This window comes from Anolis sagrei, chromosome 3 (genome assembly GCF_037176765.1).
Source record: "Anolis sagrei isolate rAnoSag1 chromosome 3, rAnoSag1.mat, whole genome shotgun sequence".
NCBI lineage: Eukaryota > Metazoa > Chordata > Lepidosauria > Squamata > Dactyloidae > Anolis > Anolis sagrei.
In genome coordinates, this window is record NC_090023.1 from 197,657,242 (window position 1) to 197,673,485 (window position 16,244).

A 16,244-nucleotide genomic window follows, 5' to 3' on the forward strand; every position below is an offset into this window, starting at 1 on the left:
ACATCTAAAGTTTAGATAGGAGTGGGTAAATGTTCTTGGAGGGCCACATCCAACCTTAGTTTGGGGACCCCTGGTGTAGATAATCCTGAAGGATGTTTAGCAGGGCTTGAGGAGATCGAGAGAAAGACACCTTCCTATTCTTAAAGAAATCAAAACCTTTGCTTGTAATAAAGAAGACAACTGTGGGGCTGACTTAGATTCTTCTTTACTTCCTAATTTTATAACCCTTATGAAACCTTATGAAATGTTAATTGCAGTTAATATTGGCACAAATTTAGGTTCAAAATGTTTGTCACTTCCTTATTTCTTTTTCTTGGATGTAAGTTTTTATCTTTCAAATAACTTTTATTAATATACAAATAGAAGAACAAATTTAAAAATGCATAAGCATAAGAAAACAGGAAGAGATGTGAAGAATGCTCTTACATTTGATTGTTCCAAAATGGTTTCAATGACTGGATATTAGACCTGGGTAACAACGGAAAAATTTGTTTCTAAAATCAATTCGTTTTTTGGGGGTTTTTGCGTTTCGATATTTAAAAGAATTCCGAAATTTTTCTTTTAAAAAGTTCGATATTTACGAAATTTCGTAAATGTTTTAAAAAATTACGAAACATTAACGAAACAAATACGAAACAATAACGAATCGATTTGTTAATGGCGGACGCGACTGCGCAATACGCTAAAAAACCTCCAAATGCTACAGGGGGAACTTTTGAAGCTTCCCTCTCCCTCTGTTGTTGACTGTTGGTGTGATATTATAATTTTTTTTCACTAATTAAACAAAAAACAACTATAAAACTTGCCCCAGACATGCGGAAATAATAATGAAACGACCTCAAACCGATAACGAAACGAATACATAACGAATCCGAAGCATTTACGAAACGAATTTAAAAATTCGTTTTGTTTTTAAGCTGCTCCAGAATGGTTTGTTATCACTTCGTTATTAAAAAAAATAACGAATTTTTAACGAATTATGAATTAACGAAACGAAACCGCCCAGCCCTACTGGATATAATAAAAAATGCAGTTTCCACCCTATGTAGTAATGTGTTTTCATTTTATTTTTGTGAGCAGTAGTTCTAAAAATGTTTGTCTTTGTAGTTATATTGGCTCTTGGTAAATATCCATGTGCCTGTGTCACCTGAAAAGTGACATGTTGTTTCAGAAAGATGGAAGAATGGGGAAGCCTCTCACTAATAGCTTAATAGATGTGATTAACCAAGACACTATTTGGAAGCATCTTGATATAGTCTTCAAACACCATACAGAAATAGCATCATTTCCCCAGCTGGAGGAACGTATTATTGTCTTTCTGACATCAACTGCTACTGCCAGTGCCTGTCTCCATCTCACATCCATATGTACAGGCAGTCCCAAAATTACGAACAAAATAGGTTCTGTAGGTTTGTTCTTAACTTTAATTTGTACATAAGTTGGAACAGGTACATTTTTAAGTGAAACTTCAGCCAAAAAAAAGTATTTTAATGCTTTGGATAGCACATAGAAGGGTTAACACCCCTGTGGTGTTTGTTTTGTTGCCTGTGCCCTGTTCAGAAGATTTCACCTCACTTACTGTCCCTGTGATAATTGGATTTTCAAATATTTGACTTGTTGTAGAAACAAAGATAGGTGGTAAAGCAATCGGTTGAGATGTCTCATCCAGGAGTGAATTTCCTTTCCTAGAGGCAGATTTCTCTCACTTCCTGTTGTCTCACCCTCATTCTTAACTATGAGTCATTTGTAAGTTTATTTATTATTTATTTATTTACTATATTAATATCCGCACCAACCACACCTGTGAAGGAGGTGGGAGCGAGAGCAGGGCCTCTCCAGATGCTCTCAATCTCTGAGATGGTTCATAGGGGGAGATACGTTTGGATGGGTAAGGTGGGCCAGAACCATTTGTAAGTTAGATGTTTGTAACTTCTGGACTGCCTGTACACACACACACATATGTATGCCTGTACACATCGTACTCTTAATGAAGAATTAAGTAATGTGTTTAACAAACAGAATCCTGGGTTATTATGAGGGTAACTGGAGATGGGAAGTAAAAACAACAAAAGTTATTGTAATTTCCATTTGTTATTGTTGTTTTATGTAAATCTGAAGAAGGAATAAAACTCCAATTACGACATTGGAAACTATAAGGAAAGAAGGGACTTTCCAATTTGGCTTGTACTGTGTGCTCTTTGTTAACCTATGAGTGCTGTCCAGATGTTGAATGGTATTTGGCATGAAGGTATTACAACACACATCCTTGGATTTCGGCATCCGTTCTGAAAGATCAGTGAATACTCTTTCCTCTTTGTTTTCAGCACACTCCAAAGAAGATGAGTCAAGGACCCACTCTCTTTTCTTGTGGAATTATGGGTGAGTAGGAAAAACTCCTGCCCCTCTTAATGGTATTAACTGTCTATTGACATTGCATTATCGAAGATGAAGCCATTAATGTATTTTATTAGAAACATACCTCACCTTCTTTGCTTTCTCCTTCTCTCTCTCTGCAAACGGAGATAATCATATCGTTCTTTCTCGTGTAATTTTCTGTGAATTCCATATAGATGGCAGCTGATCTGCTTTATGTTACACTATATGGCACTCAGCTGATGAGCTCTCTGTGTGTAAATTTCCAACTGTCTGCCCTCCATGTCAAACTCTTCTGACCTTGGCTTCATCTCAAGTATTGTAGAAACTAGTAAATCATCTGTTCTCATTCCAGTCTAAACCAGATGTACGTAATTGAGGCAATTGACAGGAAACAGAATCCACGCAAAGCAGTTCTGTATCTTGAAAAATCAGCTAAATGGCACATCTGGTATATCCAAACTTTACATTTAGCGATACTAGATAGTCTAGCTCCAGTTACTCACAGGTGTGGAATAAACTTTGCCTTGTGCTGTTCTTTGCTTGCTGCAAGTCTTGGTTTTGTGTTGCTGAATATTTCAGGTTCGCAGTAGCAGCATTTTTTTGTTCATGGAAACACTTTTGCAATTTTTACAGTAATCTATAAGGCGAAATTGAATGCTACTTCCTAGTCTTTAAATCAGTGGTTCTCAACCCCTGGGTGGGGGGTTGCAAGGGGGTCTTCGGAACCCCCTTGGCAGAGAAAGCTGAAGATCTCTCCGCCTGTCCTTCTCTTCCTTTTTGGAAACAGACGGCGAATCCTCCCACCAAAAGCCCTCCTCCGCTGTTATTGGCTGGCCTCTCAGCCAAGGTGAGAGCTATTTCTGAGACTCCAAGTGGGGAGGGGAGAGCAGGCATTCTCGGCGCATAGCAGGGTGGTGTGCACGTGCAGGCCAGGGAGAGCGTGTGAAGCTGGAGAAAGGTTTGTGCCAGCAAGTCCCTTCAAGACATGGGGGTTCTGTGTGGGAAGTTTGGCCCAATTCTGTCGTTGGTGGGGTTCAGAATGCTCTTTCATTGTAGGGTTTCAAGGTGTAGGTGAACTATAAATCCCAGCAACTACAACTCCCAAATGTCAAGTCTATTTTCCCCAAACTACTCCAGTGTTCACATTTGAGCATACTGAGTATTCATGCCAACTTTGGTCCAGATCCATCATTGTTTTGAGTTCACAGTGCTCTCTGGATGTAGACGAACTACAACTCCAAAACTCAAGGTCAATGCCCACCAAACCCAGTATTTTTTGTTGTTCATGAGAGTTGTGTGTGTGTGCCAAATTTGGTTCAATTACATCGTTGGTGGAGTTCAGAATGCTCTTTGATTGTAGGTGAACTATAAATCCCAGCAACTACAACTCCCAAATGACAAAATCCACCCCCCCCCCCCAACCCCACCAGTATTCAGATTTGGGTGCATTGGGTATTTGTGCCAAATTTGGTCTAGTGAATGAAAATACAGTGTTCCCTCACTTATTGCAGGGGTTACATTTCAGGGTCTCCCGCAATAAGTGAAAAAACCGCAATGTAGGGGCAGTATATTTATTTTATTATTTATATATAATTTTAGTAGTTATGCACTATTTTAAGTCTTTATAAACTTAAAATAAAGTGAAGGGAAGGAGGGAAAGGCCCTTCAAGGCTGTACGAAGGGAGGGAGGACTGAGGAGGGAAAGCATCTTGGAAAGCGGTGGCGGCAAAAACCCGCGAAACAGCGAAACTACAGCAATATATATTTTAAATTAATATTTTTTGAAAAACGCGAAACATCGAATCCCTAAAAGCGAACTGCGAAGTAGCGAGAGAACACTGTACATCCTGCAAATCTGATATTTAAATTACAATTCATAACAGTAGCAAAATTACAGTTATGAAGTAACAACGAAAATAATTTTATGGTGGGGGTCACCACAACATGAGGAACTGCATTAAGGGGTCGTGGCATTAGGAAGGTTGAGAAACATTGCTTTAAATCAAAAAAATAGGCAGCTTGAGCACAGTCTAATTGCATTCTTGTACTGTTGTTAAATTTAAAATGATACTGACATAAAAGCTGCCAGCCCTCTGAATAGATATGCTATTGAACTTTATGGAGTTTGTAATGCTGCTGGTTACTCTTGAAGGGCTGGCAGTTTTGAATGATCTAGCACTGCATTGTATTCCTGAGTTTCTTATGTGTCTGGGCAATGACCTCCAGACCCAATTAAAATGTTTGGTAGGGTTTGCGGCAAACTATTCTGTTACAAAAAACTGGTACTTTACAAACAAAGATCTTGTTCCCACCATTCAAAGGCATTGCCCTCATTAGTATTAATGGGGGCTGAGTGATTGCAAGAGTGGGGACATTTCTCAAGCTTCCAGATAGGGAAGTCACCTTGGCAGTGGGGAGCGAGGGAGTAATTCTCATACAGAATGAGAGAGCACAAAATTGCAAGGTCTCTCTCTCTCTCTCTCTCTCTCTCTCTCTCTCTCATACACAAACACACACACTCATTTATCTGTGTTTTTATCCTGAATGAAAGCTGGAGGCTTCAGAGTCTATAAGTGGGCTGTTTACAGCACCTGTAAAAAGTGAGATAAGAAGCAAACGAATATAATGGGCTCAAGCCTAACAAGCTTATTTGTGACTAACGTTCCATAAGAGCTCTACAGATGCTGGTTCTGCACTAATACTAGTCTTTACATGCTGAATTATCCTGTTTTCCAAGGTTGAGCTGTTAGAAAGTAATATATTGCAAGTAATGGCATTATCTGTGACACATTATTTTTCTGTGGTAGGAAGGACATTGCTCCTTTGTGTTCCCTTTAGGTCCTCATCATTGTTTATCTTACTTGAAGAATTGTCCACCTTAAAAAAACTTATTAATACCACCTGAAGAAGACTACATATAGTCTAAGCCAGTTGTGGTTGACGAACTGTGATTTTGAAAAAGGACTGATAAACTGTGCTTGACAAAGTATGATTTTGAAAAAAAGGACTGATAAACTCTGTGTTGCCGTGGACAAACTTTACTTAAATCAAGAAGCTTTGGATTCAGAGACTTGTAAAAAGATTCACAAACTGTGTATTGTTATTGACAAATTTATTTTCAAAAGAACCTTAAAACACAAATTCATATACACATACATAAACATTAAAAACATTTATCTCAATATTAAAATACACAATTTAAAACTGTCAGAGTCATCAGCGTCAAATCTAATTGGCTTGGTAATCCTTCATTATGCTAAATTTCCTTTGACCAGAAGCCAGCCACTTGGAGTGCCTCTGGTGTCACTGTGAGAAGGTCCTCCATTGTGCATGTGGTAGGGCTCAGGTTGTATTGTAGTCGCATGTCGTGGACTCCACTTTGTAGCCCCATTTCGTAAGGTTAGCTCTGCATCTTGTGGTGCCAGAGCACAGCCTGTTCAGCGACTTTCAGGTCATACAGTCTTCTGTTTGCCCAAAGTTTCTCATCCGATCTCAGCCACTGATTTTAACCTGCCACTTTTGGATTCTTGCTTGCTGAGGTGTTCCTGAAGTGTCTTAACAATACTGTCCTAGGGCATTTTAGGGAATTTTCTATATTTTGGTCCATTTTCTTACTTAGATGAATTTTTCTCAAAAAAGTTAAACCAAGAGTAACAAAAGCAACAGGCAAGGCAATAAATATCATGAGTTTCCAAGTGTGTACTAATAGTAATCCATTAATTACTTTTCAGGGGTGTTGCAGTGGGTTGTAGAAGAAGTTACTTTTACTAAAGAATTTTCCACAGCCTTTTCCAAGGAAAAGTAAAATTGTTTGCTGAACTGCTATGCAATTTACTTTTCCATGCCCAATCAAGAAGAGCAATTCCTTTTGACATTCTCTTTTGTCTTCCTTTATTATTTTAGGCATCTTTCCCATTCACCCAAATACTTGCTGCTGAAAGCCACAGTATTTTCCAAACTGCTAGTCAATAAGCAATTTGTCCCGTTCTTTCTTTTGCAAAAGACAGAGGCAAATATGTCATGTTTTGGATTTGGAGTGTGGCCACTGGTATGGGGCATCTTTGGATTCAAAAGAGAGAAAGGGAGGGAATGAGAGAGAGATAGATAGAAAGAAAGAGAGAGAGAGAGTGAGAGAGAGAGAGAGTGTTTGATTTGCTTCCTTGTCCCTTAAGTAAGGATAGGCAGATTGTCTTGAGAACTAATGACACTATGTAACGTGATTTTTGTTCCTGGGTTATAAATGTCCTTTCCTAATAGGTTCTATCATAAAAACACGGAAAGGTTTTATTAAACTGCAAAAACTTGGTTTTTGCTCAACATCCTGCAGCACATTTTGCTATAATTTTTCAATGATTGTCTCATTGAGTCTCAACCAATTCTATATATTTTCTGGCATCCACAAAAATGAAGTTTCTGGAATATAATAACGGTGTTATCCATTTGATTTTTTACTGAAAGTAGATTTTTACTGAAAGTAGGAATTAATAAACCTCATCTATCCAGGCAGCAAAGAGCAGAGTTTTTGAAAAAGTCGTTACGTAAGACTATTAGGATGGTAGAAGGATAGGCTGCACTCTTAAGTTACTGTATATAGGATAGACTTGAGGCAATTTGGAAGTATCACTGATACCCAGCTTCTTGTTCATAAGGTGCCAGAAAACCTTATTTGACCTTGCCAGCTATGCCATGTTGCCTCAGGGAGGGGGCTAGACAGGCCAAATACATGTGCAGAAACTCTTTATCTCAAGCGCACCAACGCCTTATTTAAAATTCCTGTACTTTTCTCTCACCCCGAGGATTTCCTGTGGGGAAAGTGTGAATAGTAGTTCACATGCTTGCTTGTGAATATAGCAGATAGAAAGTAAGATGGAGGATCATTTCTGCAGTCCGAATTTGTCAGATATATTTAAAGATGCTTTTAAAACCATCTACTAGTGCTTATTTAGTTAACTTAGATGAGTTCAAGTCTGCAAGGTCAGATGACCTGCATGCCAGAGTATCAAAGATGCCTGCTGATGTATGCAAAGGAGTACTTGTCATCATTTTGAGAAAACCAGGAGAATGAGTAATATTCTAGACTGCAGTGATTCTCAACCTGTGGGTCCCCAGGTGTTTTGACCTCCCAGAAATCCCAGCCAGTTTACCAGTTGTTAGGATTCCTTGGAGTTAAAAGGCAAAACATCTGGGGACCCAAAGGTTGAGAACAACTTAGCTAGAGGAATGGAGATAGGGAAACGTTGTCCCTCTCTTCACAAAACCAAAACAGAAAATCCAGGAAACTACAGTAGAGTTAATTCATCTTGATCTCAGTACCAGGGAACATATTAAAACGGATTATACAGGAGTCTGTTAGTATCTTGATGACAATACAATTATTAGTAGGAATTAGCATTAGTTTGCCAAGAACAAATCTGATTAAATTAACCTCATATCTTTTTTTATCGGGATACTAGTTTAGTAGATGGCAGGAATGTTTTGGATGTCATTTATTTAGATTCCAGCAAAGCATTTTCTGATTAGCAAATTGACTGAATATTGAAAGGCTCCATGTTTGTTTGGAAAACTGTGCTCAAAGAATTTTCATCCATGGATTTGCTTCTAACTGGAAGGAAGTCTCAAGTAGTGTGCTCACATGGTTCTGTCCTAGGACTGACATTCTTCAATGTTTTACCAATGATTTAGACAATGAGGTAGAACAGTGGTTTTCAACCTGGGGTCCCCAGATGTTGTTGGCCTACAACTCCCAGAAATCCCAGCCAGTTCACCAGCTGTTGGGATTTCTGGGAGTTGAAGGCCAAAAACACCTGGGGACCCCGGGTCGAGTACCACTGAGGTAGAGGGAATCCTCGTCAAATTTACAAATGGCTCAAAGCTGAGAGAGGTAAACAATGAGTTGGAAGATAGGAAGAGAATTCAAAAGGACTTTGATAAATTAGAAAACTGGGCTGAAGCCTGTGAAATGAAATGAAAGAGAGGCAAATGCAAACTTCTATATTTAGGCCACAGAAATCAAATATATTGATATAGATCGGTTCAGTAGTACTACATGTGAAAAGGGTCTTAGCATTGTTATTGAAGGATCTGGGCATGTTCACCTTGGTGAAGAGATGGCCGAGGGGTGACATGAGTAAAGGTCTGACCTGAAAGGGGGGGGGGGGTGCAAGCTTGTTCTCTGCCGCCCCAGAGGAGAGATCTAACTCTAATGGTTTTAAGTTACAGCAGGGTCAATTTCAGTTGAACATTAGAAGAAACATCTTGTCAGTGATTGTTGATCACCAGTGGGACCAATTAGAGAGGTGGTGAGGTCTTCTTTTCTGGATATCTTTAAGAACACCTACCTGCTGGGAATGCTGTAGCTGGAGGTCCTGCTTGCACCTGATGGTCCATTGGGCCCCTTTCAGTGCTATGGTTCTATAATTTTGGGATTTTTCTCTTGTAAGAGACATTGTTAACAGATTCTAGGTTGCAAAACCATAGTCAAGTTATGTCTCCTCGTTTACTTTTGACTAGTACCGAAGTATTGTCATCAATTATTTAGGCTTTCAGTATGTTATTAAAATCCCTGGGTCACTTTAATACCAGTCTTATCTTTTGGGCATATTTTCTCCTCTAAAACATTGGGTTGAGAAGTCTTTGAGTTTGTTGGATCTACTTTTTTATTGAAAGCACAAGATCCATCAACCAGAGCCAGATGCAAATACAGTATGTGTTGAACTAAAGAAAAGAGCAGAGAAGTAAATAACACCAGACTTTTGAGTACACTGAGGCTGTTTTCAGCATCAGAATTGAATACAATCTTTACCAACCTCTAAGCCTCCCTTATTTTAGCCACCTGACTTAGATGGGAATTTTGTTATTCTACTAAAACAGTTTTAATTCACAATCTTTTGCTGACCATCCAGGGATTGTCTAGCAGTTCACTTTCTGGGATCAGGCTTTCCTGGTCTAAAACAAGATACAGATATAAAACTAAATATCCATCTATAGACATATATGCAGAATGCGTGTGTGGATGGATGGACAGATCCATTTGCATTCAGTGGTCATCTATAATTACAATCTGTTTGACACATAGATTTTGCTATGGAAACAAATATAATATTTTGGAAGAAACTGAGAGTTATTTCAATATTTTTCAAATTTCTGGCTACACTTCTGTTAAAGAAAAACCGCAGCAATGTAGGTGAAGCTTGCTGCCTTGCACGTTTGCATAAAATTGCAGTCTTTACTAGTTGATATTCAAGATTTATATCTTGAAAAATGTTTTAAACAATTCTGTTTTTTTAAATAAAGGCATTAATCTTCATTCAATTGAGCTGTGGTAGCCTACACCTGGAGGGAGTAGTAGAATTACCTAAGGGTTTTTCAAAGCCTATACTTGTAATGATAGTGGTAATAAAAGAGAAGGTTGTTCTTGATCTTTGGTTTCCTTGAAAAGGATAGAAGATGAAATATGTATTGCTATGATTCATACTCTAACAATAACAATTTTATATGCCTTGCTTGAGTAGGCCTTGAATTGTGCACGTAGAAATTGTTCCTGTAATGGAACAGAATTTCTGCTCTATCCTATATTATAGTCTATATTATGTTTCTCCAGTCAGAAGGAATATAAAAGAATTGATAGGAGGATCACAGAGAGTATGTGGTTTAACGATGTTTAGGCAGTGTATTTTTGTTTGTTTTCGCAGTGTGTTCTTCATCTGAAGAACAAAGTGAGAAGAAGTAAGAAAAGCAATACTAATCCCTCAGTAGACAGTAAATAGAAACATTGGTTTCACTTCTTAATCTACAATATGAGGACTAGTAAATTTCATACCAGTAAGAATTTTGTGGAACTGGTTAGCTTTAGAACAGTGGTTTCCAACCTTTTTTGACCAGGGACCACTCTCCAACATTAGTACCCAAAGGGTTACAAATCAGTTTTTGGTCAGCTTTAGATTTGGTTTGGGGTGCTGATTCAGAAAACTGCATTGGATAAACCAGCTTTAGTTTCTGATACAGAACATATGCCTGGTCAGCGACAGGGAAGGAGAGGTACGTGGCACAAAAGGAGCGGAAATAAAATTTAAAAAAAATAAAGAAGAAGGAGGCTTGTGGACCAGATTTTCGTCCTCACGCCCACTGGTGGTCCGTGGCCCACAGGTTAAGAACCTCTGCTTTAGAATTATATGTTATGAAACTTCATAGCACAAATAGATAAATGTTAATGTGGAAATATTATTCTAAAAACACTGACATATCAGTTTTAGGAGATGCAACAGCCAGTCCATTGTTGAAAATAAAACAGATTTTTGTTTGCCAGTATAGCTTCCTGTGGCTTGGAAGCTGTCACCAGGAAGTTCTTCTCTCCTTGTCCTACCAAACATGCCTATTACAGAATGGTATAAAGTTCACTGGGTATAAAGTTCATTGAATCCATCTCAGTTTGGAGTCAGATATGGAATGACTTCAAATCTGAAATGGAAACTACCAACATTTTGATCTCTGAATTTTTTTAAAAAATCCATTGATGCCTCTCTAGTCAGGGTAGCAAAAATGCAACATGAAAGTTAAATCATTGGCTTTTTGCTACCATAACAATGATAACAATGATAAGCTATTCTTGCTGAGAACATTTCTTGGATTGCTGGGTCATGTTTACAGTTGCTTACTGCCAGATGAGCGCTGTTTTAAATGAGTTTTAAATTGTTGTTTTATTTACTTATTGTTTTATTGAATTGTATTTTATATTGTGTTTTATTTTATGCTCTGTTTTTGGGCACTTTCATGCTGTGTGTAAGCCACCCTGAGTCCCTTTGGGGATATGGTGGCAGGATATAAGAATAAAGTTATTATTATTCTACTGGCACAAAAACACAGTATGTCACAGCAAACGGGATCTATATGCTGGATTTTGTATCACAGAATCACAAGTTGAACACTTCCCAAGCATCTAGGACTGTGTGATGTATTTTTGAATGATGTACACAGATCCAAGTAAAGTGGCCTTTTGCAGTTGATATTGTCAGTGTTTATTGTTTCCATATGCCGGCAGAGATCTTTTGGCACGGCACCCAGTGTGCCAATTACCACTGGGACCATGTGTACTGGTTTATACCAGAGCCTTTACAGTTCGATTTTGAAGTCCTGATAACTGCTGAGTTTTTCCTGTTGTTTTTCCTCAATGTGACTGTCACCTGGTACGGCGACATCAATAATCCAAACTTCTTTTCTTTTCTTAGGTTATTATTATTATTATTATCATTTTCTAAAATAGAAATATGAGATTATTTTCAAATAAAAATATACAAATGTTAAAATGAATACAAATCCTATATCATATCTATAAGGCAACACTTACTTCCAATAATATATTACAATGGACTAAAAGCTGTTAAATTAACCAATTGCATCCGTTCAAGAGAACATTTCATGGGCAGAGACCATAACCCAAAGGATCCTCTTTATCCTTACCACCATCATACAAATATCTTTCTATTTGAGAAAAGGGTCAAGGATTGATCATTGGGAAGTTCTTATGACAAGAGAGGTATTCCATCAAGCTTTGGATTTCCATTTTTTCCTGTTAATTCAGCAGTTTAGGTTGGCTCCAGTACAATCAGATTAGAATAGATGTGATCTGAAATTCCGATTCCCATAGTGAAGACATCTTTGGGAGAATGCACTTTTCTAGATTTCTTGTACTAAGTAACAGATTGGATCAAATGTCCTACAGGGCTGCTTCCAACTCCGTGGCCCATCTGACCAGTGATTAGTACAGTTTAGTATTTTCTCAAGAAAGAGTCAAAGGTTAAAAAAATGCTACTCTCTACTTTTAGTTAATTTAAAACCCTTTTAAATTGTGAATGAGTGACTAAGAATTTGACTTCAACATCTTGGCCTCAGGGTCCATGGGTGTGATTCTGTAAACATCTAAGTTTGTACAAAATATTTGCTTACTACATAGAATTGCTTGAATTGAATTTAATGAGATTACATAACACACAATTTTACTGGCATTACTTCCCTTGGACTTTTTGTTTTTTTGCTTGTATATGAAGAATGCCTTTCTATAAAGTAGTGGTTTTGGGGAGTTTTATAAAAGAGAAAGAAATAAAATGATGGTGAACGCTGATGCATACACAATGATCTCATATTGTCCCAGTTTAATTTCATTGTGCGAAAAATGAAGAGCTTCATTTTTTACAAGGGCTAAGTGGCTCGTAATACATATCCATTAGTTTAATGGATGCCTTGTTGGAATGAGTACATTGTGCTTCGCTGTTCCTTCAAAAGGCACTATTTTACTTCCTAATTAGCTGTATGAATTTTCATATATATGAAAGAAGCAAGCTTAAGTCTTATGCATAATTTATCTAGGTCCAATTCAGCTCAGGCTGGCTCTACACACTATAGAATTAATGCAATTTGACACCATTTTAACTGTCATGACTCATAGTTTAGTTGGGATTCATAGTTTGGTGAGGCACTAGCACCATTTGAAAGAGAAGCCTAAAAACCTTGCAAAATTTACAACTTCTTTATTTCCATAGCATTGAGCTATGGCAGTTAAAGTGGCATCAAATTGCATTGTTTTTTGCGGCAGCAAAAAAGCCAATGGGATTTTGGCCTGGATCAATAGGAGTATAGTGTCTAGATCCAGGAAAGTCATGCTACCCCTCTATTCTGCCTTGGTTAGACCACACCTGGAATACTGTGGCCAATTCTGGGCACCACACTTGAAGGGAGTTGTTGATAAGCTGGAATGTGTCCAGAGAAGGGCAACTAAAATGATTAAGGGTCTGGAGAACAAGCCCTATGAGGAGCGGCTTAAAGAGCTGGGCATGTTTATCCTGAAGAAGAGAAGGCTGAGAGGAGACATAATAGCCATGTATAAGTATGCGAGAGGAAGTTATAGGGAGGAGGGAGCAAGTTTGTTTTCTGCTGCCCTGGAGACTATTAAATATTAAATATTAAGTATTAAATATTACTATATTGTACTATACCGTTATATTGTAATATTATTAGTAATAGTACATGTAAAATACATATATAATTATATTATTATTATATTGCATTACATTATAATATTATAAATTATAATTCTGAAGGAATGAAAAAGATCAGAGGGTTTCAGGCTTTTAAATCTGTCAGTATGTTTCTAATCCACCTATGCTCCACCTCTTCCTCTTGCAGAGTACCCACCTAAAACAGATTGTCCACCTAAAATGACAAATTGCTATGTGCATATGCCAGGAAATAATACTGAATAATGCTCTTAATGCCATCTGTGTTGGCAACACTTGGCTTTCCATGTTCCTTTAACTATAGAAGTTGAAAAAGTCATTTCGGTTTTTGCATTAAGAGAACTTCATTTCAAGGACCTATGCAGTTGCAGAGCATGGATGCTGTTGTCGACTGATAAAAGTGAGCTTGCTGTAAGTTTTGTGTGTGTGTGATTCACCCAACAGGATCACAGCTTGAGAAAGTTACTTTTTAGGTACATAGCTTTTCCAGCCACAATGGCCAATATAAGAACTTCAGTCAAAAAAGTAACTTTTCCATGCTCTGACAGGACTGCACTAGAAGAGGCCTGTTGGCTTTAGACAGAAGCAGACAGGAATGCCTGTGTGTGGGAGAAGCCGCACCCTGCTTGTGCCTTCTTCAATCTTTTCTCAGCCTTTTCTTTTATTTGATATTTGCTCAAGTGGTGCCAAGTACAGGTTATCCAGTCTCCTCAGGGAATAACTGGGGAGGTCTGATGATCAGAGCAGATTTTCAGATGATAAAGTGGTTTCTTAAAGGAAGGGGTGTCAGCTTCTACCCGTGATCTTTCCCAGTTATTAGTATTATTCTTCATGTGAAAAGAGCTTTCTGACAGTTTTCTTTCCCCAAGTATCCAGAATAAAATCATGCATTGATTGTAAGCATTGAAGTTACATTTCTCTATCATTCTTCTATGGTTGGCCTTGAAAATAGGATGTAGTGACAGTTTATGGAATCACGAGTTGGAAGAGACTACAAAGTCCAACCTTCTGCCATGTAAGAAAAGCACAATCAAAGCATCCCCAACAAATAGCCACCCAGCCTCTGCTGTAAAAGCTCCAGAGAAGGAGAGTCCACCACACTCCCAGGATATTCTACTGCTGAACAGCTCTTACTGTCAGGAAAATTTCCTAAAGTTGGGTGAAATCTTTCTTCCTGCAATTCAAATAAATTGTTCTGTGTCTTATATGATTGCTTTCTATAAGAAGTTATTTTATCATCTGAAAATCTACTCCAGAAAACAAGCTTGCCTCCTTCCAGTTTGACATTCTTTCAGATATTTAAACATGGCTATCATGTCTCCTTTCAGCCTTCTTTTCACCAAGCTAAACATACAAAATTTGCTCAGCTGTTCCTCATAGGATTTAGTTTCCAGAACTTTAATAATCTTGGTCACCTTTCTCTGAAGACATTCCAGTTTGTCAATATCCTTCTTGAATTGTAGCGCCTAGAACTGGATAGAGTATTCCAGATGAGAATAGAATGTTTCAAAGTGAATGTTTTCCAGGATGTTGACCTGGACTTCTTTGGGCCATGTTTGGAAAACATCTTCACACCTACAAAAAGAAATGGGAGGAAGCATCACTTCTATCTAAAATGATTATGTACTCCCCATTTTTAAAGATAAATTTTTAAAACAAATGTAGAAAACTCAGTGCTGGTGAGATTTGAGCAGCAGAGGGAAATTGTGCCACCAAATCTTTTTCAAACTGAGAGAGCCAAAGCTCTGTCTTCAGGGGTCACAGCATTAGGAAGGTTGAGAACCACTGGAGTAGATCTTGTCCTAAACTGCCAACTGCAGTTTAAGAAAATAACTAATTTTTAAAAAGAATTTAAAAAGAAAATGTTAAGTGGTCCAGTAACAAAATCTTGTAATATGTAAAAAAAAATGCCTATAAGGTTGCCGTTACAAGCTCTGATAAGCCTGGTCAGTCCTTGTCGCCTCCACAGATTCCCATTTTTGGTCTGTTTTTAACTATCATCAGTGACTACAGATGAATACTGAAGATGTGGAAACAAACTCATTTGGGTTGGGGGCGGTTCCCAATTTTGGCGTATTTTTTGAAAATACTTTTCTCCTTCATTTTCTCTGTATTCATTGTTCTTCCTCCCACTTGATTCATATGTCCTCATTTTAACTTTCTTTCAGTACGGGAGTGTTGAATTAAAAGTAATGCAACTAAAACGTAAAACACAATGTTAGATTGTTGTCTGTAATAAAAAAAACCTTTATATATATCACCATCTTAAAAAAACACTGACCTTTTAAATTGAGGGAAAGCAGTTTTAGTATGGAAGATTAAAGAACAAAGCTGGCCTTTGAGAAAGTATGAATCTGTACATTTTGAAGAAAAGATCCCATTTGCATGGAGGGCACAGACTTCATTGTGCTGTACTTCTTTCTGGGAAAAAATGATTTTATCCTCTTGGATTTTTGCTGAAACATTCCTTATCTTTTAAAATCTTTTTTGTAGTGAAATGGGAAAGTAGAAGTACTGTTGCAGTAAGTCTTTGCTCTCATTTAATTACCACCATTACATTCATTACACAAAGAGAGGCTATACATTTCTTATAAACAGAAGGGGGAATTGAAAGTAGAAACTGATGGTTTTCTTAAATTCTATGCATGCTAAAATACCAAGTTAAGTACTGTGGAATTAATTAATTGCACAATAAAATATTTGCTAAGGAAAAGCAGTACTAACTCATTTTTATGCTCGAACTATACCATTTATATATTACACTATGTAGCATGATTTTTGTCCCTGGGTTATAAATACCATTTCCTAATTGGCTCTATCATAACAACATGGAAAAATTTATTAAACTGCAAAAACTTT

The 16,244-nt window shown here is 37.6% G+C and overlaps 1 protein-coding gene across 1 annotated transcript in view; it reads left to right on the plus strand.

Moving 5' to 3' along the window:
- The window catches only part of FAM53B (family with sequence similarity 53 member B), a 165,441-nt gene that overhangs the window by 60,962 nt on the left and 88,235 nt on the right, over positions 1-16,244 (plus strand). The window contains exon 4 of the mRNA XM_060768601.2: positions 2,325-2,379. Coding sequence (XP_060624584.2) covers positions 2,325-2,379 — 55 coding nt within the window. The remainder of the gene's footprint in view (positions 1-2,324; positions 2,380-16,244) is intronic.